The following is a 24,115-nucleotide window of genomic DNA, read 5'->3' on the forward strand; positions in this document are numbered from 1 at the left end:
CTGTGAGATATCAGCGACATTCTTTGGGGGATGTAGTGAAATTGCATTCTGAAGGAGCTTTTGAAGTTATTGTTCTTCGCGGTATTTAAGACTGTGGACATTTTTGCTCCTTTGAGGTTTGAAACTTTCTTATATATTCACAGGAAAGAACTTTGTGTATGTATCTCAAGAGTTACGTGCTCACTACGGGGATTATATAAGGAATGCTATTTCAAACATAATCTTAGGTTCCTTTGAATGGGGAAGAATTGTTTTTTATATAAAAATCAAATCTTCATTTTTAAATCAACCATAACTATTTACTTACGTCGTCACGCCAAAACCTCTGAACTTATTTAGGTACGCATTAAGTCTAGATCCTGTAAAAAGAACATAGTCCAGTTTTTCTTCGGGTGCGAGAAGAAGTTACCTCTGAATGCGAATCTCAAATACGTGCTACATAGTGTAGCACTAATTTTCCGAAGAACATTGGCCATTTATGTGTGACCTATTTGAGGTCCCATAAAATGGTGTCTCACGGTCTCACGTTACAATTTAATTTACAATGTCAGTTTTATGACAGACTGCAGTTCCAAGGAAAAGGAAACTATGATTTTGTTGATATAATTAAATAGTAATATGAATTTAATTAATATTTTAATCAATAGGTATTAGACTTATTGGTATGTCAAGCCAATAGATGTTCAATAGACCAGACTTTCGTTGCAATAGTTTTTCGGCCTAGCTTACCCTCAATTTAAAGTTATTTTGAAGTTATAGAGTTTTGGTGAAACGGATTTCCTTCCAATCAGGTGAGTTCAGAGAATAAGTCACAAAGCATACTCTAAATGAAGCAGTAAACCCGTAAAAACAAATTAATTTCAACCTCTCTATTGATTAGCATGATATTCCTAGCAAAACAGCAACATAATTTTGATATTTAAACCCAATCTAATTTCAATATTTAAACCTCAAATCGCGATACAAAAATACCCTCAGACTACAATTTCATGACGCATTAATTGCTTATTTTCACTAACGGAATCGACAATTTTATCATTTCCCTAGCCGCTGTGGTCATTCACATCAGCAAACTGTTTTTTTTTCCACTTACTATACCTAGCCCCCACGATTTTGCCTGCACCCTTAGGGAATTACCGGACAATAAAAGTAATGGAAAAAGCAGCATATGTATTATTTTGATATACAAACTTCATCAAAATCCATTCAGCAGTTTTTCTTATGTTTTTAGTCATATCATTCATTACAAACCTTGGTGGTAATTAAATGATACTCTTTCAAAATTACTTTCTGGTTTCATGAATTACTTTTTCTCGGTTTGACAAATGTCACTATGAGTTCTATAATTCAATGATTGCTTGCTGTCTTGGTGTTGTTGCTGTTTGCGCAATATAGTGATAATACATTGAGACGTTGTTATATTACTAGTATTACATTATTTTAATGCGTGGAGATACCTGAAAGAGGTAAGTATTAAAACTTCAGCCTATCTCTTTAATTTTAACTTTAGCGGTCATTATGAGAGGCCTAAGCTCATCTTTAGACAGCAATAGGCTGATATAGCGATATGAAATCAGCGTAGCCTATTCATTGTTGTGCAAACATTTGCTATTTGGGCTAACATGTTAATACTTTGTAAATAATATCATACTTAAAGGCGGAACCGCTTTTTCTCTGTGGCCTGTATGTTTAAGTACGAAATATATTGTTATGAAGTATAAATATATTTATTTCTTCATGATCTTTAAATACCACAATATATTTTTACAGCATGCACTAAAATCCGTAGTACCAATAGTCCGTGTCAGTCGTTACATTATTTACTACTAGCTTTTGTCCGCAACTTCGTTCGCGTGAAATAGTGACTTCCGGCAGATTTTTGGTTTGACCAATAGATGGCGCTATTATGTCCGGAATAAATTTCGTTTTTTATTTTTTTTTGGTAATAAAAGCTATCCTATGTCCTTTCTCAAGTTCTAAACTATGTCTGTACCAAATTTCACACAAATCGGTTCAGTAGTTTAGGCGTGAAGAAAAGACAGACAGACAGACAGAAAGACAGACAGACAGACAGACAGATTTACTTTCACATTTATAATATTAGTCCTATAATATTAGTTAGGATGAGTTTTTTCTTTTCAGAATCCTAGGTCTTTACGCTGTGCTGTACACAGCGTAAACTAGTATCAAGTAATTAATAACATATATTAATAATTGTTAATAATTGATACATAAAAATGGATAACTTACGTGGGAAGCCGCTTGAGGCTACTACTATGGACTTTGATACGGAGAGCCTCTTGTCTCTGGGAACTGGAGTCAAATACGAAGATCCTAAATTTCATTTGAACTTGGTTCAAAGGGTTTGTATCTTTACTAAATTAATGAATAATCTTAAACTAAAAAACACGCTAGTCATGTATTGTCATCAGAATTCAGAGCGTGTGCAAAATTTCATCCTAATCGAAGACTGGGAAGTGGGTCAAATTAAGGTTCCAAGATTTTCTTACATACATAGTTACAAGTGAAGCTAATATAAGCGTGTTAAAAAGCTAAAGCGTTGGTTGGTTTGATTGGACGCGCTTATTTCAGTAACTACTGGTCCGATATCAAAAATTTTGACATTGTTAAATAGCCCATTTATATAAAGGCTATTTATCCTAGTATCTACTCTACGTATCCTATAATAGTATGTATTCGATTCAGTCAATAGCTTTAATTTCTTCAGAACAATCTGATGTTTCTTTCAAACACGTTGAGGCGACACAGTAAATACCTATATAGGTACTTAAACCACGCAGAATTTTACAAGACCATAGGAAGACCAATGAATCTAAAATTTAGACCTTATGCAGACATTCTAAAGATTATTTTAGTATGACGACATTTTGTTATGATTACAGAAAGAGCTGCCATCTGAGCGTCCTCTGATAAATTCGACGAAATGTCAAAGGTTATCGTACTTCAGGGCAGTAACTTCATCGCAATCGAAATGCGAGATTGTTGCGACACAACATAGCAACATAAACAGGTAATGTTTCATCATCCTCCTGCCTTTATCTCAATTTTATTTTAGGTAACGCAGCATGTTTTCTGCTTCCATACTCTTCTATCTATCGTTTCTTTGGTCGATGGAGCAATGGTCACCAAACAATAAGCTGTTTAGGAAAATCCCGGAGAAGAAAAGAGTAAATTATAACTAAGTATAGCGATTGACTGACGAACCTGAAGTTTCGGGTTCGATTCCCGGTACGGTCGACATTTATGTGATGAGCATGAATAAGAATCTTTTATTTGTATGTTGTGGTCATGGTTGTTGACCATGTTCTGGGTGTTTAATATGTAAACATATAGGTAAATGTAGTTTATCAGTTGTGTTAGCACCCATAAAACAAGTTAATTAATAACTTACCATGGGGCTAACCAACCGCATATGAAAAAGTTGTCCCGACATTTATTATTAATTATTTGTGATTTTCAGTTTCCTCTGGTTCTATTCTTTCAACGTGTTCTTCAAGAGCTTGCCTCATTACTTTGTTCACTTCTTCCTCGCTGCGTACGCGCCCGAAGAACACCTGTTTATTGTTAAGATGGTGCCTATCTGTTTTGGTATGTGCTGTGTTTTTATACTTAACTAGCTTCTGCCAGCGGTTTCACACGCATCCCGTGGGAACCTCTGCACAAACTCGGATAACTTGGTAGCCTTCCTCGATAATTGCGCTACCTAACACTGAAATAAATTTTCAAATCGGACTTAAACAGGCTAGGCGGATGATATGATTACTTACATCAGTAGTTTCAATAGAAGCCACTGTAGAATCTGTGTATGGGTCGGATTCGAAGCCCACAAACTGTAATTATAACAAATAATTATGTACTTTATTGTATGCTCTCTTATGTACTTTATTATATACTCTCTTATGTACTTTAGTATATGCTCCCTTATGTACTTTATTATATGTATACTCTCTTATATGCTCCCTTGTGTACTTTATTATATACTCTCTTATATACTTTATTATATGCTCCCTTATGTACTTTATTATATGCTCTCTTATGTACTTTATTATATGTATACTCTCTTATATGCTCCCTTATGTACTTTATTATATACTCACTTATGTAGGTTATGAAGGACATATACCACTTCTACTTCATATCATAATTTTTCTCAGCCTTACATTTCTACACTCTTTTGCAAAAAAAACGGGCACCTATGCGAAATCTTGGTTTTAAGGACTTTACGTGTATTTCAAAGGGGTTTCATGATTGTAGTATGTTTCTAGCATCAAAAGAGTTTGCCAAGCATGCTTGAGAGTGTATTCTAAAGGAGATTGGGCAAGAATGTATGAAGTCTGGTCCAAATGTCCACCACGAACGAGACCTATATAATTAAATAGTCCACTTAATTTAGAGTAACTTTTACTAAGAAAGTAAAAAAAAAACAATGCCAAAAAAAAGTTATAGGCAAAAATGTATTCTTAATTTTCGGTAGTTTTTGTATGTTATCATTATATTTATTTATTTTATTCCACTTCCATTTCCGCACTTTATCTAAAACTAAGATGAGTAAGACACATTTGCATATAAACAGCCCATATTTTTGCCCGATGGATGTACGAATCGCTAACCAATTGAGGCGCCAGGAGTGCTTGAATATACTCAGCGGTTCCTGGTTCCAGCGGTAACTGGTGGTGTCTTCTCTCTAATAATGAACAATTCTATTTTGTCAGAAGTTACAGAAAGTACGAAAATCGAACATCACGAAAAGTAATTGAAAAAATGAAACTGAAAAAATCTGTAAAATGTTGAATTTGATTTTGCTATAACTTTTTTCTGGCATTATATTTTTTTTTACTTTCATAACAAAAAATGTTCTACATTTAACGAGCTATCTAGCCATATAGGTCTCGTTCGTGGTGGACATTTGGACCGGAATCGCCCATTGTCCTTTGAATTTTGTACAATTGCTAAGAAATTGGTTAAACCTTGTTATGGACTAATTGCTAGCAGAAAGTTCGTCGGTGTTTTGAAAAGTTTTTGAAGTGATTTTCAGGAAAATGATAATGCAGTTTTAATTAATGATTAATGTACTTTTTTTTGGATCAAAACATTTTTGAAAAACTGTGCGTATTCGATAAAATTTTCACCTGCTCTAAATGGGTTATACTGATGATTGATGGCAATGTTAAGAGTTTCGGTGTTTTAGTGTAAAGCGTTCTATTGTTTAGATATTGTACCCAAGTGTTTTAAAATATCGCTTTTTCATAGATAAACACTATTTAGAAGAGTATCAGTACCTTTGGCTGCGACAAAACCTATTCAAAGTAAGCAGTGCCGATCACAACTCGTCTCCTATCGGACTTTGTCATTTAAAAATACCAAATTTTGTGATAAATGTTAAAATTAACCACATGAAAAATTATGAGGAGGGTTAAAGCTATCTAAAAAGTCAAATTATTGCCGCGTTGAAGCTCTCGATAACTCCATAGGTATCGGGTTACTAAACGACGATTTAGCTGAAAGGGAGTCAAGAATTCAAAATTATTGGCCAAACGTATGGTTCTTAAGAAATGAGTAGATAGCCAATTATTGTTATGATTTAAGCAGGAAAGTGCTGTAGATGCCAGAAAATCTCATTGTAGGCAAGTTTATTTAATCAAATGTCAGTGGGATAAAAACACGCTATTTGAACGCTCAGACTCATAGATCTTCAGAGTTCTACGGAGTTTCCCAAGAGACGAGGTTGTTTGAAAATTAGTGATTATGAGGCCTTAAGACCTCGTGCTCACAGCCTATGCGCTATTTTCTGTATTTTGTAGAATTTCAAGACTTTCAAAAATGTCAAAGTCTTATAGGAGACGAGTTGTGATCGGCACTGCTTACTTTCAATTGGTTTTGTCGCAGCTCAAAGTACTGATACTCTTATAAATAGTGTTTATTTATGAAAAAGCGATATTTTAAAACACGTGGGTACAATATCTAAACAATAGAACGCTTTACACTAAAATACCGAAACTCTTAACATTGCCATCAACCATCAGTACAGCCCATTTAGAGCAGGTGAAAATTTTATCAAATACGCATAGATTTTCAAAAATGTTTTGATCTAACAAAAAAGTACATTAATCATTCATTAAAACTGCATTATCATTTTTCTGAAAATCACTTCAAAAACTTTTCAAAACACCGACGAACTTTCTGCTAGCAATTAGTCCATAACAAGGTTTAACCAATTTCTTAGCAATTGTACAAAATTCAAATTTAGAATACACTCTCACGCATCCTCGGCTAACTCTTTTCATGCTAGAAACATAATAAATTCATTAAAACCCTTTGAAATACACGTAAAGTCCTTAAAACTAAGATTTCGCATAGGTGCCCGCTTTTTTTGCAAAAGAGTTTATTACCGAATATTTTTTTCAGGAATGAAATTCTTATTCGCCATAGTTGGATTTCTGGAGGTTCTATTTTTAACAGATTTGACAGTCGTAATGGGTTTTTACACCTTCTATGGTTTAGTAGCGAAGAACCCTTGGAATAGGTAATACTTCTGAAGTTAAAACACATTTCTTTGTACATTAAAAAGTATACTATTTCGTTGTGTGGCTTTTTCTTACTGAGTGCCTACGTTTGGTATCCTAGAACTGTATGACAAAATTAAGGGTGCATCTACACGGTGCAAGTAGCTGGCGCATATTGAGGCACATGCGCGGGTTACATGTATTTTAAAAACGTGCGGGTCCAGCGACTCGCTCATGTACCAAACCAAAATACCCACCCGCGTGCTCTTGTCACTTGCGCATGTTTACTTGCTCCAGCTACATGCACCGTGTAGACGCACCCTAACAAAATGCATATTTTTTTATTGAACTAGTTGAAATGTTCTTTTTAATTACAGGTGTCAGAAAGGCAGAGTGTACTTCGATCCAATGTACAATCTCACAGTTCATTGCTATGAGTTGAAAGAATTTTCCACACTCTTCATAAATAAGACTCATTATCAGTACGAGATGTTTTACGTTCATCAAGATACTGGCGAATATTTCCAAGTATCGCAACTGGAGTATTACAGGTAAGCAATGACAGACCAATATTTTGAATTGTATACTTCGTAAAGTATATTAATAAGTAAATTGTAATAGACAGCTGTATTTATTCTTGCTGGGAAGTTTATTCTTTCCCGCTTCTACATAACACTGGGAAGTGGTGAAGGGCGCGTTTTAGGTTTCTGTCATTTTTGGAATTTTGAAAAGTGGTAAACTTTTAACGATTTTGACTTTGAATTTTCAATTTCCGATTGTAGCCGCTATTCTTGCTATGAATTATCAGAAGCCAGTCAGACATCAAGTCTTATCAAAGGTATCAGTTTTCCCGGGTAACTGTTTTGAGAAGGACAGACAGGCGGTCAGTTAAACACTGGTACTCAGCGGAATCCGTGAGAAAAGATTTATATTACTTTAAAAGATTAAACTAAATTTAAAATCACCTTTTCTTTCAGAGATTTAGTGACTTATATTACGTCGACATGGAATATTTCAATTTTTGTATTGTCGTGGCTTGCCGTGCATTTGTTGCCTCTGCTTGCTTGGAAGGCCTCTTATTGGAAGGTATCCTTACTTAAAGCTAAAAGATAATAATTTGTAGCGATATGTTAAGTAGCGAAAAAAATCTTAGATTCGAATAATTTCAAATACATCTTTGTATAAAAATGGTGCATTATTCGTCAGTGATTTAAACTAATATAATAAAGAGGAAACATTTTTTTCTTTGTGTGTTTGAGCTCTGAAACTACTAAACCGATTTGAAAAATTCTTACACTTTTAAACAGCCACATTTTTCCCGAGTAACATAGGTTATATTTCTATCCCAGTAAGGGCAGTAGTCCCACGAGACACTACTGAAACCGCGGGAAAGGGGCTTTTATATATTCAAATAATAACATTACATTTTCAGATCTTGCACTACTGTCAATGGGGCGTCAACTATGTGGACATAGTATTGTTTGTATATTTATTGTATATGCATTATGCCACTGGATACCATTCTGAGATAAACCCTCCTATCCCGTATGACAAGCCAGGTGCAGAGATAAAATATGGTGTGACCAGACTATCTGTGGAGGCAGAACAGTCACTTTGGGTAAGTACACTTATATTGTCACTAATGCCCGGTTTACACTTTGTTAAGTTAACACTGCAGGTGATTAGTGCAGGTGTTTAGTAATCAAGGTGTGAACGGAAGCGTAAAGTGATTAGTGTTAAGTGATACGTGCGATTAGTACTTATTGATTAGTGCGAGTGAATAGAATCAAGGTCTATTTTTGTTGTTAAGTGACTACCCCCTCTCAACTTTTCTACTAGTCTCTCTCGCAATTTGCCTGTACTAATCAGTGTGTAAATACGTGTGTGTTAAGTGCGCAGTGTCAAGTTCAAAGCGAAAATGAAGTGGACGGAACAACATACTTTAAAATTCGTACAAGAATACATAAAGTTTGAATGCCTATACAATGTAAAGTGCGCAGAATTTAAAAACAAACAGTTGAGAGATGCGGCCCTATTGAAACTGAGTGAAGCGATGGGAATTCCCGATTTCAAAATTGAGTTCATTTTCTATATCAGATACCACAACAGATACAATCTCCTTAATTATTTGTTCATCTTCCATTTCTAGAGACACTATGCACAACGGACAGTACCACTATGAGCTTCTTCCTAAACACTGTGTAAACGGAGATGGAAAAGACTACTTAACACTTGAGACTTATCGCGTAAAGTTAACGGTTAACACTTATCACTTCACACTTCGCAAAGTGTAAACCGGCCTTTAGTACATCAGCTATATTATTATGTAGTTATATTGGTTCGTTTTAGGTAAAACGTTACAAACATTTTAGTCATTTCGTTTATCCCACATATGTACATGGAACAAGGAAAATACAACATGTAAAGTAGTACTTTGTAATTTTCATTGAATTTATTCGACTGTTGTTGCTGACTATACTTTCACAGTGATGCAGGCCTATTCTTTAAATGAATACTTTGCTTGAAAAAAAAACTTAAATTTTTTGACAGGCGGGTGATCTAGAAATGCTTGCGGAATCAATGACGGCACCTTCGGTTATCCATATTCTAGTATCAAGAAGTTCTCAAGAGGTAATTTATTGCTAACCAGCTTATCCTACATATCAGTGAATTTGGATAGGCAGAGACGCGTAATATGTGTATAAACAATTTATGGGAGTATGCCTAAATTATTCAAGGCAATTTTACATTTACCAGCAATGTTTTTCTTGTCCTAACCTCATTATCTTTCAAGTTAATAAAAAAGTTAATCAGAACATTGTATTCATCATTCAAGATGACGACTACAATTATGATTGACGTGAGTGAAACGGCAGAAAGACTAGTATACGAATTCTTAGGTATGTATGTTGTTTGCAGATTGACCCAGCAGCTGACAGTTCCGTGATGATGATATCCAACGCGTTAACTTATATATTCAGAGCCTTACTGGTATCCAGGGTTAAGCAACATTGCGAGGAATTGGTTCATACTACGATGCCCTTTTCTGGCTTTAGTGAGTTTTGCAACTTATTCATTAGCAGATAAGCTACTTTTTTGGTTGGCTGGAAACCATGAATCCTTCTTGCTCGTCAGTACCTTAAAAGAACCCACCTATGTTTCTTCTGGAGACTTTTGTGTAGTAGTTTTGGAGAGTTTAGCAGACATAGTGGTTTGACATCTTCCACATTTCATCATCATCATCGTCTGAGCCATAGGACGTCCACTGCTGAACATAGGCCTCCCCCTTAGATCTCCACAGATACCTGTTGGAGGCGACCTGCATCCAGCGACTTCCGGCGACCTTTATAAGGTCGTCTGTCCACCTTGCTGGTGGACGAATACTTTCAGATTTAGACCTTAGAAATACTAGATCGACGGGTCCGAATTCTTTGTATTTCCAGTACTAGAAGACAAAAATAAATAAATAAGCATTTTTTTTTGTTTTCAGATGAACATTCTTGGTTCTACTATTGGCCCATGTTGTGGACAGATTTTATTCTCGGTGATATATTTAGCGTATTTTACATGAACTTTAACATGTTCACAGAAATGTTTATGATTGTGAGTAGAGTATTTTGTAAAATATTAGACTTATGTTCCGTTTTTATTGCTTTTTGGAAGTTAAAGTGAATGAAAATAATCATGTAAAATAGTTAATGTAACTATTGTCCGTTATCAACATGATTCGGCACTTTTTCTTTCTTTTTGGATACCATTGAGTCCAGCTTCAAAATTCAGTATTAAATTTTAGTCCCGCCAAAATAGACATTTGATAGCAAATATTTATTTGACTTTCCAGGAATTATTGTTACTTGATCACTATTTTTATGTCTAAATTCGCAGAGAAGCTTTAGAAAAAATAATAATTTCAATGTCATTGTTGTATTACAGGGTGTAACAAACTTGTGTGTTATGGAAACGATTAATTACGAGTGGCCACGAGTAAAAAAGTGGATGATAGCAACCGTGTCATATATATTGGGACTTGTTTTGTACTGCACTATTTCTATCGATGTAATTATTACTCTTTTCTTGAAAAGTTAACATATTTTTCAATCAAAGTTTCGAGCATACTTGAATCTATCATAGTGCATCAGAGAGAAATTTAATGTCGGTTTTGTGCCTGGTCCCTCTCCAGTTGTGTTAGATTTCCGACCCATCGTTATATGAGATTGAAGGAATAGGAAGTGCACCTGTGTCTGCGCAAATGCTTTTTCACTGTTAAGTATGCTCTGCGCAGATGGCAGATCTCTTGGCTTATATGAGAACAGACCTACAACCTATACTAATATTATAAAGCTGAAGAGTTTGTTTGTTTGAACGCGCTAATCTCAGGAACTACTGGTCCGATTTGATTTCTTTCAGTGTTAGATAGCCTATTTATCGAAGAAGGCTGTAGACTACTTTTTATCTCGGTACGGGAAGTTGTTCCCACGGGATGCGGGTGAAACCGCTGGCAGAAGCTAGTTAGACTATATAGAACCGCTAGACCTACAAATGGCTAGAAGTTCATCATCAGTCATCTTAAATAACTTTTCAATTTCATAATTTGTATCGTAAAAGTAGGTATGCATATAATCTTTACTTGACCATACCAATTTTTTTGCAGACTCGCGCAATTTTATGGGTGTACGGCAAAGGCATAGTATCTTTGGCAGAAGTTCTGTTCCTTTACCTAGTGTACCCGATATCCAGACTTGTTGACGATTTTACGTTCCATTACGGAGCCCCTCCTACACGATTGAGAATTTTAAGCATTAAACTGGTCCCTGTGTATTATGCGGTAAGTCTACTTGATTAACGTAATCTGCTTAGCCCTTTTCGAAGTATATTGAGATAGGTTGGTTAGATGCAGCGTATTTGCCCTTCTGATATCTTGTACTTAGGCTTCCGCGCAACCCTTAAAGATTACCCGTATAGAGCCGATAAACCTTGATAGGATTGGTTCTCATTCTTCTGGCTTCTGATGACTACTAACAACTACTTATCAAAGAAAATATGAGATTGTAAAAATCGCAGCTGGGACCTAAAACTTAACGTCTCTCAAACAGGAGGAACACATGACAGTACAGATGGTCTCTCGCTACAATCAATTACTTATCTTTTTCCACATGAGCTATATTATAATAGTTGGTCAAAAACCTTTGTTTTAATATTTATCGTTCTGTTTTTTAGCTAAAACTATACCTAATGTTCAGCTCAATGTGGAAGGCGATGTCAGCGGCACCAGTGGGCCAGTTGAACAGCCACTATGTCTGGTCCTGGTTCCTCATGGTCCTACCCATTATATTGGGAGTATTCTACATGATATACAAATATCTTGTTATACATAGAACGGTAAAAATTTCCTTCCAATATTATGTACCAGTACTTAGACCTCTGACATGCGAAAAGAAAAGTTGCGGCAACAATCGAATCAAATCCTTTTGTTGAGGTACATACTTAGTGGGGAAGGCGTATTTTTGAAATTCAATAATCTGTGTCATTTTCAGACTTGGAACTACATATTCCGCCCTATCCCAAAATGGGGGCCACGTGACTTTTCAGTGAGACAACTAAGAAAGCAATTTGATTCACGATATGTTAGTAGTTACTTTATCAAAATATTTTTTTTATTCATGATAACATGATTGTATCCATTTATCTACTTGATTTTGTATAAGTCAGATGAACTTCCATCTGGGTTTTTATTTATGGCTGTATTGTATCAAGCTTGGTTAAAATAATTTTGATACTAGATAGTACACAAATAGTGAATCATTTTGATAGTTCCATCATTATTATCAGCTCATCACTGTATTCTGAATGTGGGCCACAAAAAATTCTAATACTATATTTTCAATATTACAGTACATAGGTTCTGAAGTACCAAGACTGTTGAGCCGTTATCTTCTGTCAAAGAGAGAAACCAAGGTGTTCAAAGTGGATGTCCGTTATGACGTACAGAGGAGATCGACAGTCAGCAAGGCGGTTGGATTTGGAGCCTACAAAGATGCCAAATCTAAAATGCAATAATATTATTTTAGTGATGATAAATAGCGGTAATATTATGAAGGACGCCTTCTGTGTAAATAATTTAAAACTATGTAAGACAATTTCGATACTGTTACCAAAATAGTTATTTTTTGGTTAATTTTCCGAACCGTTTTTACACAGGTTCCAGTTTACACTGCTAGAGGTGTTCACGTAGCATTTGTGTCAATACAGTTTGGGAAAAATAGAGTAAAAAAGCTTTGCTGCTTTTTTCTTGCAAATTCAGAAATATTTAACTACCTATTTATATAATGAATTGTTTAATTGTATTTTAAGTTTCTCAATAAATTACTTTAAGATCATGTTTTCTTTTCTTTTCCAACTAGCTGTTTTGTCGTGACTTCAGCAGCACCCCGAACAAAATATGGCTTATACAACTCGGGCATTATATATAGCTTTCTTACAGCGAAATAATTTTCAAATCGGTTCAGTAGTTTTGGCATGTTTTGGGGTACAAACAAAAATGTTTCCTGCGTTATATTCGAATAGAAGCACAGATGATCAAGCTCACATACATTTCACAATATTACCATTATCCTTCGCAAGAATCTTTCTTGTCGTGGAAAGGTAGAAGAAGGTATCACTACTTGCTTGTTTATGAACTTGGTTGATATATTCTCGATACGTAATAATTATAACTCGGCTGAAGGAAATTGTGCTATGTTACATGACTTGATTTTAGTATGTCCCTTTCATTGCCTAATATTTTAACGTTTATACACAGCGAAAGACTTATTTACCGCACCGACAATGTTGTGTGCGTGGCAAAACACCGGGCTACTAAGGGTGCATCTCCACGGGTCAAGTAGCTTGCACATGTTGAGGCACATGTGCAAGTTACGTGCATTTTAAAACGTGCGGATCCAGCGACTCGCGTATGTTCCAAAACAAAATACCCACCCGCGTGTTCTTGTCACTTGCGCACGTTAACTTGCTCCAGTTACTTGCACCGTGTAGACGCACCCTAAGATATAAGTCTGATTACTATCGATTTGCCAAGAAGAAGAATGTTTATGATGAAAACTTATCAAATAAACCATAAATTATGACACTCTTCCACAAACTCTATAAATACTCTCGACTTCAATGTCAATTTGAAATCAGATTTCTAGATTTCAAGATATTGTATTTTTTTACATAATATTGTTTAATAATGATTGTTTTTGAAATGTAGTAGATATTTTCAGTTTTTCTTGAACTATACAAGTACATTTATATATTTCGATATGGAGAGTCGAAGAGATATCAGGACAACTGCAGAAAATGAGACTGAAAGACGGATATCGAAAAACCCAAGATTTAATTTGCATTTAGTACAAAAGGTTGGTACTTTTTTATGTAGTTTTCCAATATAAAAGGCAGTTGTTCTGTGAACATTTTGACAGGACTGCAAACGTTCCTAGAATTGTCATTTTACCTCCTTGTTAGTCGTTATGGGTAGTCTCACACCAGTTACTAAGGGGTATTGAATTGCCCTTGTAACTGGGTCGAGGAGGCGAGATAGGCAGTCGCTCCTTGTAAAACACTGGTACTCAGCTGCATGCGGTTAGGCTGGAAGCCGATTCCAACATAGTTGGGAAGAGAGATGATGATGATGAAGTGTAACTTAAATCTTGTTTCTATGATTACAGGCTACCGAACCTTCTGATCGGCCTATGATTGACTGTACAAAGTTTGAGAGACTATCTTTTTACCGCTCATACACTTCATCGCCAATTAAAATCGAATTGGTTGTATTATCGCATTTGGTTTTAAATGAGTAAGTACACTTATTACTTTTTTGCAAATACATACATATATTTAAGGAATTTATATTTAGTAAATATTAGCCGAAGAACCGATAACCGTTGGGGAAAACGAGTTCTAGAGTAGAGACCACGCCTCGGCAAACGTAGTGTAGGACGTCCTCAGGAACGGTGGAGTGATGACTTGCGCAAGGCGGCTGGCAGGAGCTGGATGCGAGAAGCCGAAAATCGATCTCAGTGGCACTTGGTGAGGCCTATGTCCAGCAGTGGACTTCGATAGGCTGATGATGATGATGATGATGAAATCTACGAGCGATGGAGAAAAGATTTTTTCTTTTCAAACCAAAAATTATGCTTTAAACCCATGAATTGTAAGTAATACTCATCATTTAAAAAATAAACTACAACTCTAAAGTAAAATTGAAGAATACGGTCATCAGGAGAGCAAAGTTTTATTTTTGATTACCAAACTAAATACATGATAAAGTCGATCTGATATCAGGAAAAGGACTGAAAAAATAAGGCAAAAATTTTCTATTTTTTACTCAATTTGGTACTTCAATGGTGTAGTTAGAACGTTAATAATATTAATCGCTTTTTTCTTTAACTCTTCAACTAACACATTTTGGGCCTAGTTGCCATCAATAAACAAGTTTATTATTATTATTAATTTTTAAACCTTGCTAGATTAAAGAAATGTATTAAATCACTAATTATTTTCAGCTACATCTGGTTCTACGTGTTGAATTTATTTTTGAAATCTTTACCACATAGTTTTCTTCACTTTTTTATGGCATCCTATGCGCCTGAAGAGCATATTTTTTTAACTAAAATGGTCCCTGTTTGTCATGGTAAGTAATTTTAATACCATTTGTATGAATTTATACTGTATCTTTAAACTAATAATAAGGCCAAAAATTTAGTTTTTTTTACATTCGGATTGCATACGTATAGAAATCATTTTCTGTAATAAGCTCAAAAATAATTATATATGTTTACTTTTATATTATAATACCTAATTTACAACAATATTTTAATTTCAGGTTTCAAGTACTTATTAGTAGTAGCAGCATTCTTTGAACTCCTTTTATATTCCAGTAGTGTTATTCAGCTATTCCATTTCTCGTTGGATGGTTTGGCATCCAAAAATCCTTGGAACAGGTCTGTTCTTCAAAACATATTTCCGTTATTACTAATACAATATTCTTCACATATTTTAACTGCCTCGGACTTCTATGACTGAGGTTTTGGGATCGATTCCGGGGTCGGGCTGAATTAGCTTCGTGGGTTTTATAAACTTTCACAAAACAGCCCGGAGTCTGGAAGTTGGTGATTGATTCACGTAGAGAATCGGAGAGCACGTTAATGTCGGTCCTGATCTCTCTCCTGTCCTGTCTGTGTGTAGCCGATAGTCGGCTAGGAGGACATCAATAAATAATATTAACTTGAAATAGTTTGATAATATTTTATTTGTAAAATTTCAGGTGTAAAAACGCTACTTATTTTGACGTCGGAATGAACGAAACAGTCCACTGTTACAATTTTGAATACTTTGGAGACATATTATTCAACAATAGTGACATCATTTTTGACAAATTTAAATTAATTTATGTGGATGCAAACGGCACGCATTTTAGTTCAAGTGTGGCAGAATATTACAGAACTAATGTGTAAGTCTTGTATGGTCCAATAATTATGATAAGTCGTGGAGGTCAGATAGACTATCGCTCCTTTTAAAACACTAGTACTCAGCTGAATCTGGTTAGACTGGAAGCCGACTCCAACATAGTTGGGAAAAGGCTTGGGAGATGAGATGATGGTCCAATATTTATTTCGTTACTGAATGAGGACGATATTATACCATCTGCCTAGCCTTTTCCCAAATATATTGGTCGAGGTCTACTTCTAGTCTAACCGCAGCTTAATACCAGTGCTTCAAATGAAGCGAATGGCTATCTGACCTCGTTTAACTCACTTACCCGCGCTACCCCAACATGATTGTCAGACTTTCCGGCTTCTGACTAGCCGTCATCATCTCCCGAGCCTTTTCCAACTATGTTGGGGTCGGCTTCCAGTCTTACCGGATGCAGCTGAGTATCAGTGCTTTACAAGGAGCGATTGCCTATTTGATCTCCTCAACCCAGTTACCCGGGCAATCCAATACCCCTTGGCAAGACCGGTATCAGACTTGATGGCTTCTGACTACCCGTAATGACTGCAAAAGTATAGTACTTACGAATGAGTAAAAAAGAGCCGTTAACTAAAAAAAATTACATGCTTTCCGAAATACGAGGAAACTTGTTATAACATAGATGGTCACCCATCGAAGGATTGGCCGCGTCAAGTGTTGCTTTACCGCATGACAGATCGAATAGCTACGAAATTGCATATGAGGTTAATAGGAGACGGACCAGTAGAAATCTATACGAATGTACAATCTACAATCTAGAGGCTTAACTTTTACAGTGTTTATTTTTTTCTGATTTCAGGATTTTAACTACGCACTTCTCGTTTGTTCGAGACTTAATTTATTTCGTGATGCTTTGGTCAGTAATAACATATTTTCATAATTGGGCCGAAAAAAGGACATTGTGGCGTGTATGTTACTTTATCGTTTATACACCGAGACTTTTTAGTCATCTTACAAAGGTGGTCCACTCAATGTATCCGACATAAAATACCACTAGGCACATTCATTCATTTTATAGCAAAGAAAAATAATTAATACATTAGAAATAAGAAACATCCTTTTAATAATGTTTACGTATCAAACGGTAGAAAGTAGGTACCTTCCCAGCGCCACCGTAAGATATTTAAACTGTGCTCGGGCCGCGCTCACAACAGGGTGTTTTTAATCTACGAAGCGTCATAATAATGAATTTATTTTTATTTTTAAACTAGCTGATCCCGCGAACTTCGTATCGTTCAAACCTTCCCTGGACCTCTACAAACATTTTAAAACCAAAATCAGCCCAATCTGCCCAGCCGTTCTCGAGTTTTAATCAGACTAACGAACAACAATTCATTTTTATTTATATAGATTATTCAAATCTCATATTTTTTTTTTTTTGTGTGAACGTTTACTAGTCATTGGATACATGAAGTGGGCTGCCGTTGTAAGACGACTAAAAGTCGCGGTGTATTATTATGAATTCGTCATACATGTATTACGTTTTATTGATTGCTATCTGTACCTTATCGAATATGGTAGGTATATTTTTTAGCTCTTCTGTCCGTCCGTCCGTCCATCCGTATGTCCGTCACCAGACTGTATCTCATGAACCGTGATAGTTAGAGAGTTGAAATTTTCACAAATGATGTATTTCTGTTGCCGCTATAACAACAAATACTGTTAACTAGAATTAAATAAATCTTTTGGGGATCCCCATACTACGAACGTGATTTTTTTGCTCATGTTTGGTCGATTTCGATAAATATACATTTGTCTATACTAATATTATAAAGCTGAAGAGTTTGTTTGTTTGTTTGAACGCGCTAATCTCAGGAACTACTGGTCTGATTTGAACAATTCTTTCGGTGTTAGATAGCCCATTTATCGAGGAAGGCTATAGGCTACTTTTTATCCGGGTTCGTGCAGAGGTTCCCACGGGATGCAGGTGAAACCGCTGGCAGAAGCTAGTATAGAATATTAGTTTGGATGGTACGGAACCTTTCGTGCGCGAGTCCGACTCGCAATTGGCCGGTTTTTTTGTATGAGCTGAAATTTTGCATGTTCGATTTCTTTGACGAAAAACTTTATATAATGGAACATTTCAAAGTCTAAGAGATAAAATACTTTTAGATTTAAAAAAAGTAGTGTATATTATTATATTTTACAGGCACTAAATGTATCCCATTGGGTAACAATTGCTATTGATGTAACAGCGTTTTTATACTTAATATCAGTTGAGACTCATAAGCATGAAAACGAGCCAGCTGCGAACTCTACAGTTTTAGCCCAACCACCCGAATATAGTATCTTTAGCTTCGAATATTGGGTGAGAACTATGTATCATAATAATAAAAATGTATCATTACTAAAAGACCAAGATATAGACTAACATCCCAGTGCCGCTAGACATTACTTATTTTCTCAGAAATAAAACAGAATAACGCATTCGATCGAATAACTTGTATTTAGTGTCAGTTTTGCAAGTTTTTCAGATCAAATTTTTTTAACTCTTTATTCTACAGAGCAGTTTATGTTTGTCAGTGTATGTTTGTCATTTCTATTGACGACCTCGATGGCGCTATGGTCACCATACCGGACTGCCGAACCTGAGGTCCCGGGTTCGATTCCCGGTTCGGTCGACATTTGTGTGATGAGCATGCTTGTTGGCCGTGGTCTGGGTGTTACAATATGTATTTATATGTAGCCATATGTAGTTTATCAGTTGTGTTAGCAGCCATAACACAAGTTAATTAATAACTTACCATGGTGCTAACCAACTGTGTGTAAAAAGATGTCCCGACATTATTTATTATTATATACGCGATTAGCAACGTGGTAAGCGCGAGTCGACGGCACGTTTAAAAAAACGTGGTCTGCATGGGCCTTAGACCCGTCAGTGGTCCTCCCAGAGTAGATTATTTGAGTTATCAACATTTACGAGATTTTAAACTTACTGTTTTCTTAGTCTGCTGATGTGGATTTGATCGCCGAATCTATAAGCGCGCCACCAGTTGTCCATATTCTGACTGCAAGAAGTACTCAAGAGGTAAATTTCTCGCAGTTTCTTTGCTGTTAAGTCGAAATCAAAAAATCAAAAGTTATTTACTTAAATTAGGCTGCCAAACAGCACTTTTCGAACTTTCGAACTCTTCACCACTTCCTATGTTTTTTTTGCTTGGAAGAAGAAGTGGCGCAACAAACTCCCCAGCAAGTAGTTTTCATAGCTATGTTTTATTCGTTTGTTCCCACTTCTGTTGGGATTGGTTTCCAGTAAACCGAATACGGGTGAGCAGCGGACTTTAGTATGGGGCGGGAGCGTATCTTATATAAATAAATACACCAATTCTCAAAAGTTAGTTTGGCGAGATATGTACCTACCTATACAATATATTACTAACAAAATAACGTCAATGTTGTTATTTACCTTTTTCAGATAAATCCTGGAACGGATTGCGCAACGATGGTTATTTCAAATACGTTGTTATATTTTCTCAAATCACTTGTATTTTTTGAGATCAAAACGTACGTCGAGTCTTTCGCCCATTCGTCTATTCATATGATGGATTTTTGTGAGAATTTTTCTTGATATTTTTTAATTTACATTTTATAAATTAGTAAGTACATTTTAGCAATGTACGCACACAATTTGATAGAGTGAGTGACCAGAAGAAAAAAATATGTCTGTCGAAGTACCTCACACCATTGGAATCTCTTTTGTAAAAGTACCTTAAGATTGGCCAATATTCGAGTTTTACGATGAATGGAAAATATTTTATTGCAAAATGCAAAAAAAAACGACGTCCGAGATACTGTGTGAGATTAGTCGGTTTTTCCTTATAATCAATCTATATAGTTATCAGCACGAATCTTGAGCTCTGACCTACATCTGCGCAGAAGTGGGTCCCTTTTGTGGTATGAAGTGAGGCGCGGGGCGGGCTGAAGCGGTGATTGTCCCGCAATGCATCGCGTCATAGCCGTCACTCGGGATTGGTTCTTTGCTAATAAATCACTTTTGCGCAGATGCAGGTCAGAGCTCAAGATTCGTGCCGATAACTATACTTCTGCGCAGGTGAAGGTCAGAGCTCAAGATTCGTGCCGATAACTATACTAATATAGTAGGTACTACTTACGGCTAGCAATATTATAAATGAATACATAATGTGACTGGTTTTTAGATCAACGCACTTGGTTCTTCTACTGGCCTCTATTTTATTCACACTTCTATTTCGGCAACGTTTATACAATAGTATTCATGTTTTGGACAGGAGTTAACGAGTTCTTAGTTATGGTAAGTAATAAAAACTATTCTTATACAAACTTTTTCATTACACTTATAATATTATATACTGACCTCTATATTTACACACTGGACCGGCTGTTCCGTACGTTTGACAGCAATTTTTTTGTGCCCATTTGAAGCGCCAATATCGTCTAAGCGAGTGTCCACAGAACTAATTTTGACGTATAATTTCAAATGGCTGTGAGAGACGTGTTTGTTCATTGGTTCACTGTAAAATAATTTTAGTACCACGAACACTCGCTACGTCTAACAGTGCCAAAATGGCGATTATCAAAGGGCACAAAAGCACGTTGACAACAGCCTGTCCAGTGTGGTAATTATAGAGGTCAGTGAATATATGGCATCTGCATCTTGTGTTTGGGCATCCTTTATTTTGTTTTGGTAAGGTTTTTCTACAATTATGGGTTATGACTACCTGCGCACTGTACCGACATATTATAAGTATTATAGTATTGGACCCAAAAACTGAAAACCATAATATATCTAAGCATCTATCTATATTTTAGAAAATTGGCAGGGAGGTAGTTAAGAGCCAGGGGAAGGACATAGGATAGTTTTTGTCACCATCCGGCTACGGGAAGCAGTTATCTCGGGACGTGGGTGAAACCACGGGCGGAAAGCTAGTATATATTAAAAATTGAAACCGATTTAACAAAGCACTGAAAGGGGCAAAATAAAACTTTTGACATGACTAGAAGTCGGTGGCAAAATAAACATATTCAACAGATTTGCAGTGTTTTTGCAGATCAACTGTCTAACATTATATAGTTTGGCCCATTTTTCCTTTGTTTCAGATAGTGACATATCATTGTTTAATACAAACCGTGATCTATGAATGGCCAAAGTTTCAACATAGAGTTAAAATTTGGTTTTTTAAAGTGCCGTTTGTTATTTTAGGCGTAGTGGTTGTAATTTTTACCAACGGATGGGTAAGAGAGAATTATAATTTTTCTAAATTATATATTGGATTATGATGTAAGAAGCAAAAATACTATCATATTAAGTAAGTTAGAAATTAAGAACCTCTGTAAACTATGGGATTTTAGCGATATGAATACTGAACATTGTGTAAGAATACCTTTCGAGGCATTCTACGTAAATACATAAGTACCTACTACTTATGTATTTACGTAGAATCACTAGAGATGTATAGAGAACTCTGGTAAACCACCTCGGATGTTCTGATGATGAAACTGGTACCATTTGGATGCATTTGGAAGCTAGAATATTCCGAAATAATATTAGTTGTATTTTATTCGGGCACGAGCAGTAATTTCTACGGGACGCGGGTGAAACCGCAGAAAACTGCTAGTGTTTTATACAGGTGTGCAGAGGCCTAGGCGCATTTAACTCTCGAGTGTATCGCGCTCCTTTTCCCAGCTATGCTGAACCCGGCTACCAGTCTAAATCGGTGCAGCTGAGTAACAGCATTTAACATAGAGCGACTGCCTTTCAGACATGACAACTGGGTGTCACTAATTAAACGTCCTTACAAAACACGGATTTTTTATACCACTGTTTTTTTTTTACAGTACATAGCAAATTTTTTTATCGCCAGTAAAGCTTTAATAACTGTCGTGGAATCCGTATTCTTGTACCTATTGTACCCTTTAGGAAGACTTGTAGACGACTATACATTTCATTACGGGACTCCACCAACCAGGTTGAGAATTCTGAACTTAAGATTAGTACCAGTATACTACGCGGTAAGTACCTATAATAAAATTAGCCCTCACATTATGAATTAGATTTTTTTTCCGCTGTGGGTTAGCAGTGGGGAGGGAGTGTCATACTTTTACTGACTAAAAATCCATCGTGTTCCTTCATATGCCGGTTATGAACCAGGGCCGTAAAACTTTTTCGAATAATCCCTCGGCCCCGGCAGGCCTTGGCCCTGTTGGGCCCCGCTGGGTTTGCTGACGTCTCTTTGAGGAGTGCGTGGAACAACGCGCATCGCCGTCACGGGACCTGTTATCTATACAAACGGAGAGACGATGAGCCACCCGAGCTCACCGACCACGGACCCACGCCTACCGTGACTGGGAGTCATCTCGCGACACCCGGCGCCCGTGGTGTCTACAACATCCGACTTGTATCTTAGAAGTTACTTCTTTCCAGCCATAGCCTTTCATATAATCCGGCTAGATTCATCTGTTTGATAATAATAGTGTTTCTCTCGTATTTATACCAATAGGGTTTACTTACTTTTTTCAAATCCACAGTTCAAGTATTACTTCATGATGAATGCTACATATGATGTACTGAGTCAACCAGAAGTAAAAATAAAGATTCCGTACTTCGTCTGGTCGTGGCCCATTATGGCCGTGCCATTATTTCTTGGCGTATTATGGATAATATACAAGTACCTTGTAAGGCAGAGAATGGCAAGTATAATATTATCCTCTTTACTAATTCTTATTCCCTTGGTCATACCATCAGCGTGAACTGCTGGACCGATTATATTGAAAATTATAGGAGAGATGCTTAGCCCCAGGAGAAGAACATAAGATCGTTTTTGTCACCATTCGTACCTCGCGGATGAAACCGCGGGCGGAAGCTAGTTTTGATATAAAGAGCTGAAGAGTTTACTCAAAGTCATTAATCTCAGGAACTACCAATCGCATTTGTTAAAATTGACAGCTTTTAAAAATTTAGATTTTGACATTCTGTACATATGTTTCAGACTTGGCAGTATATTTTCCGCCCTATCCCAAAATGGGGACCGAGGGATTTTTCTGAACGGCAACTCAGAAAGCAATATAGTTCTAAATATGTAAGTAATATTAAGACTTTGTCATAAAAATATAACAATTCGCTCTAATCTATGCGCTCGCTATCTTCAGTTGAACATTCCTTGATTGCTGACATCTTATGGCAAGATTCAACCAAAACTTTTTGAAAACGTGACTGATTTTCTTTCATATTTGTAATACTAGCGTCCGCCAGCGGCTTCGCCCGCGTGGTGTGTAGATAAAAAGTTGCCTATGTGTTAATCCAGGGTATCACTTATCTACATACCAAATTTCAACCAAATCGGTTCAGCCGTTTTTGCGTGAAAGAATAACAAACATACATCCATACATTCTCACAAACTTTCATATTTATAATATAAGTAGGAAAGTAGGATTATGATATAAGTAGGAAGTAGGATAAGTAAAGCTTTATTTGGTTCTCCTTTCAGTACATCAGTTCAGAAGTACCGAAACTACTGAGCCGCTATCTAATGTCTAAAAGGGAGTCTAAAGTATATAAAGTGGATGTTCGTTACGACATGCAAAGAAGGTCAACGGTCAGCAAGGCGGTCGGTTTTAGCGCTCCCAGTAAAAAAAATATGTAATAGAACATATAATTTTTATTGTTTACGTACTTAATTATATTTTAGATTTTAATTTTATTCATGAAAACGGTAACTAGTTTTATATAATTCTTAATTTTGACCTAATTTATAGATCATTGTATTTTTGTTTTTGGGATTTTAAAATATATAACGCCTACTCATTTATTTGTGTTATTCATGATTATCCTACATAATTATTGTATGTACGGAGTATGGAGATTGTTATTGGAAGCATACACAGCAATGCCATCCGGAATTCTCATGGAATGTCCTATATTCTGGTAAGTAAACTATTATAAGACCGATATTGAGGTGAAAAATAATGTATTTAAAGGAATTTATTAAAACTGTAAAGAGAATAATGAATTTCTTGAATTCTAGTAAACCACGATATGCAAATGCTTAAACCAATATAACGAAGAAGTTTTTTTTGTCTGTGTGTTTGTACCCTAAAAGCTACGT

At 36.0% G+C, this 24,115-nt stretch overlaps 2 protein-coding genes across 3 annotated transcripts; both read left to right on the forward strand.

The window, feature by feature from the left end:
- Nucleotides 1-1,351: 1,351 nt before the first annotated feature.
- LOC110380447 (uncharacterized) lies at nucleotides 1,352-12,883 on the forward strand. Its single transcript, XM_064034916.1, has 16 exons — nucleotides 1,352-1,466; nucleotides 2,143-2,363; nucleotides 2,904-3,031; nucleotides 3,482-3,609; nucleotides 6,427-6,544; nucleotides 6,902-7,075; nucleotides 7,502-7,610; nucleotides 7,957-8,142; nucleotides 9,075-9,155; nucleotides 9,444-9,579; nucleotides 10,015-10,127; nucleotides 10,458-10,580; nucleotides 11,176-11,349; nucleotides 11,742-11,903; nucleotides 12,059-12,148; nucleotides 12,417-12,883. The coding sequence occupies exons 2-16, from the start codon at nucleotides 2,238-2,240 to the stop codon at nucleotides 12,579-12,581; spliced, it is 2,013 nt and encodes a 670-aa protein (XP_063890986.1). The 5' UTR covers nucleotides 1,352-1,466; nucleotides 2,143-2,237; the 3' UTR covers nucleotides 12,582-12,883.
- Nucleotides 12,884-13,690: 807 nt separating this feature from the next.
- LOC110380446 (uncharacterized) lies at nucleotides 13,691-23,802 on the forward strand. Of its 2 annotated transcripts, XM_049841841.2 has the most exons (15): nucleotides 13,691-13,921; nucleotides 14,231-14,358; nucleotides 15,068-15,195; nucleotides 15,388-15,505; nucleotides 15,829-16,014; nucleotides 16,834-16,942; nucleotides 18,184-18,342; nucleotides 18,982-19,062; nucleotides 19,450-19,585; nucleotides 20,192-20,304; nucleotides 21,111-21,245; nucleotides 21,849-22,022; nucleotides 22,539-22,700; nucleotides 23,000-23,089; nucleotides 23,498-23,802. In XM_049841841.2, exons 1-15 carry the CDS (start codon nucleotides 13,826-13,828, stop codon nucleotides 23,651-23,653), a joined length of 1,971 nt encoding a protein of 656 aa, XP_049697798.2. In that variant the 5' UTR covers nucleotides 13,691-13,825; the 3' UTR covers nucleotides 23,654-23,802. The 2 variants fall into 2 exon arrangements, with proteins under 2 accessions (XP_049697798.2, XP_063890975.1); XM_064034905.1 differs by lacking the exon at nucleotides 18,184-18,342.
- The last annotated feature ends 313 nt before the right edge of the window (nucleotides 23,803-24,115 follow it).

The sequence above is a fragment of the Helicoverpa armigera genome, chromosome 5 (genome assembly GCF_030705265.1).
Source record: "Helicoverpa armigera isolate CAAS_96S chromosome 5, ASM3070526v1, whole genome shotgun sequence".
In the NCBI taxonomy this organism is placed as follows: Eukaryota; Metazoa; Arthropoda; class Insecta; order Lepidoptera; family Noctuidae; genus Helicoverpa; species Helicoverpa armigera.

Excerpts from the sequence above, each read along its gene's own strand:
- LOC110380447 (XM_064034916.1), top strand. The coding sequence starts at position 2,238 with ATGGATAACTTACGTGGGAAGCCGCTTGAGGCTACTACTATGGACTTT. Across the intron at positions 8,143-9,074 it reads AGGCAGAACAGTCACTTTGG|GCGGGTGATCTAGAAATGCT; the intron begins GTAAGTACACTT and ends ATTTTTTGACAG. Across the intron at positions 10,581-11,175 it reads ACTGCACTATTTCTATCGAT|ACTCGCGCAATTTTATGGGT; the intron begins GTAATTATTACT and ends ATTTTTTTGCAG.
- LOC110380446 (XM_049841841.2), top strand. The coding sequence starts at position 13,826 with ATGGAGAGTCGAAGAGATATCAGGACAACTGCAGAAAATGAGACTGAA. Across the intron at positions 18,343-18,981 it reads TCTTTAGCTTCGAATATTGG|TCTGCTGATGTGGATTTGAT; the intron begins GTGAGAACTATG and ends CTGTTTTCTTAG. Across the intron at positions 21,246-21,848 it reads TAATTTTTACCAACGGATGG|TACATAGCAAATTTTTTTAT; the intron begins GTAAGAGAGAAT and ends TTTTTTTTACAG.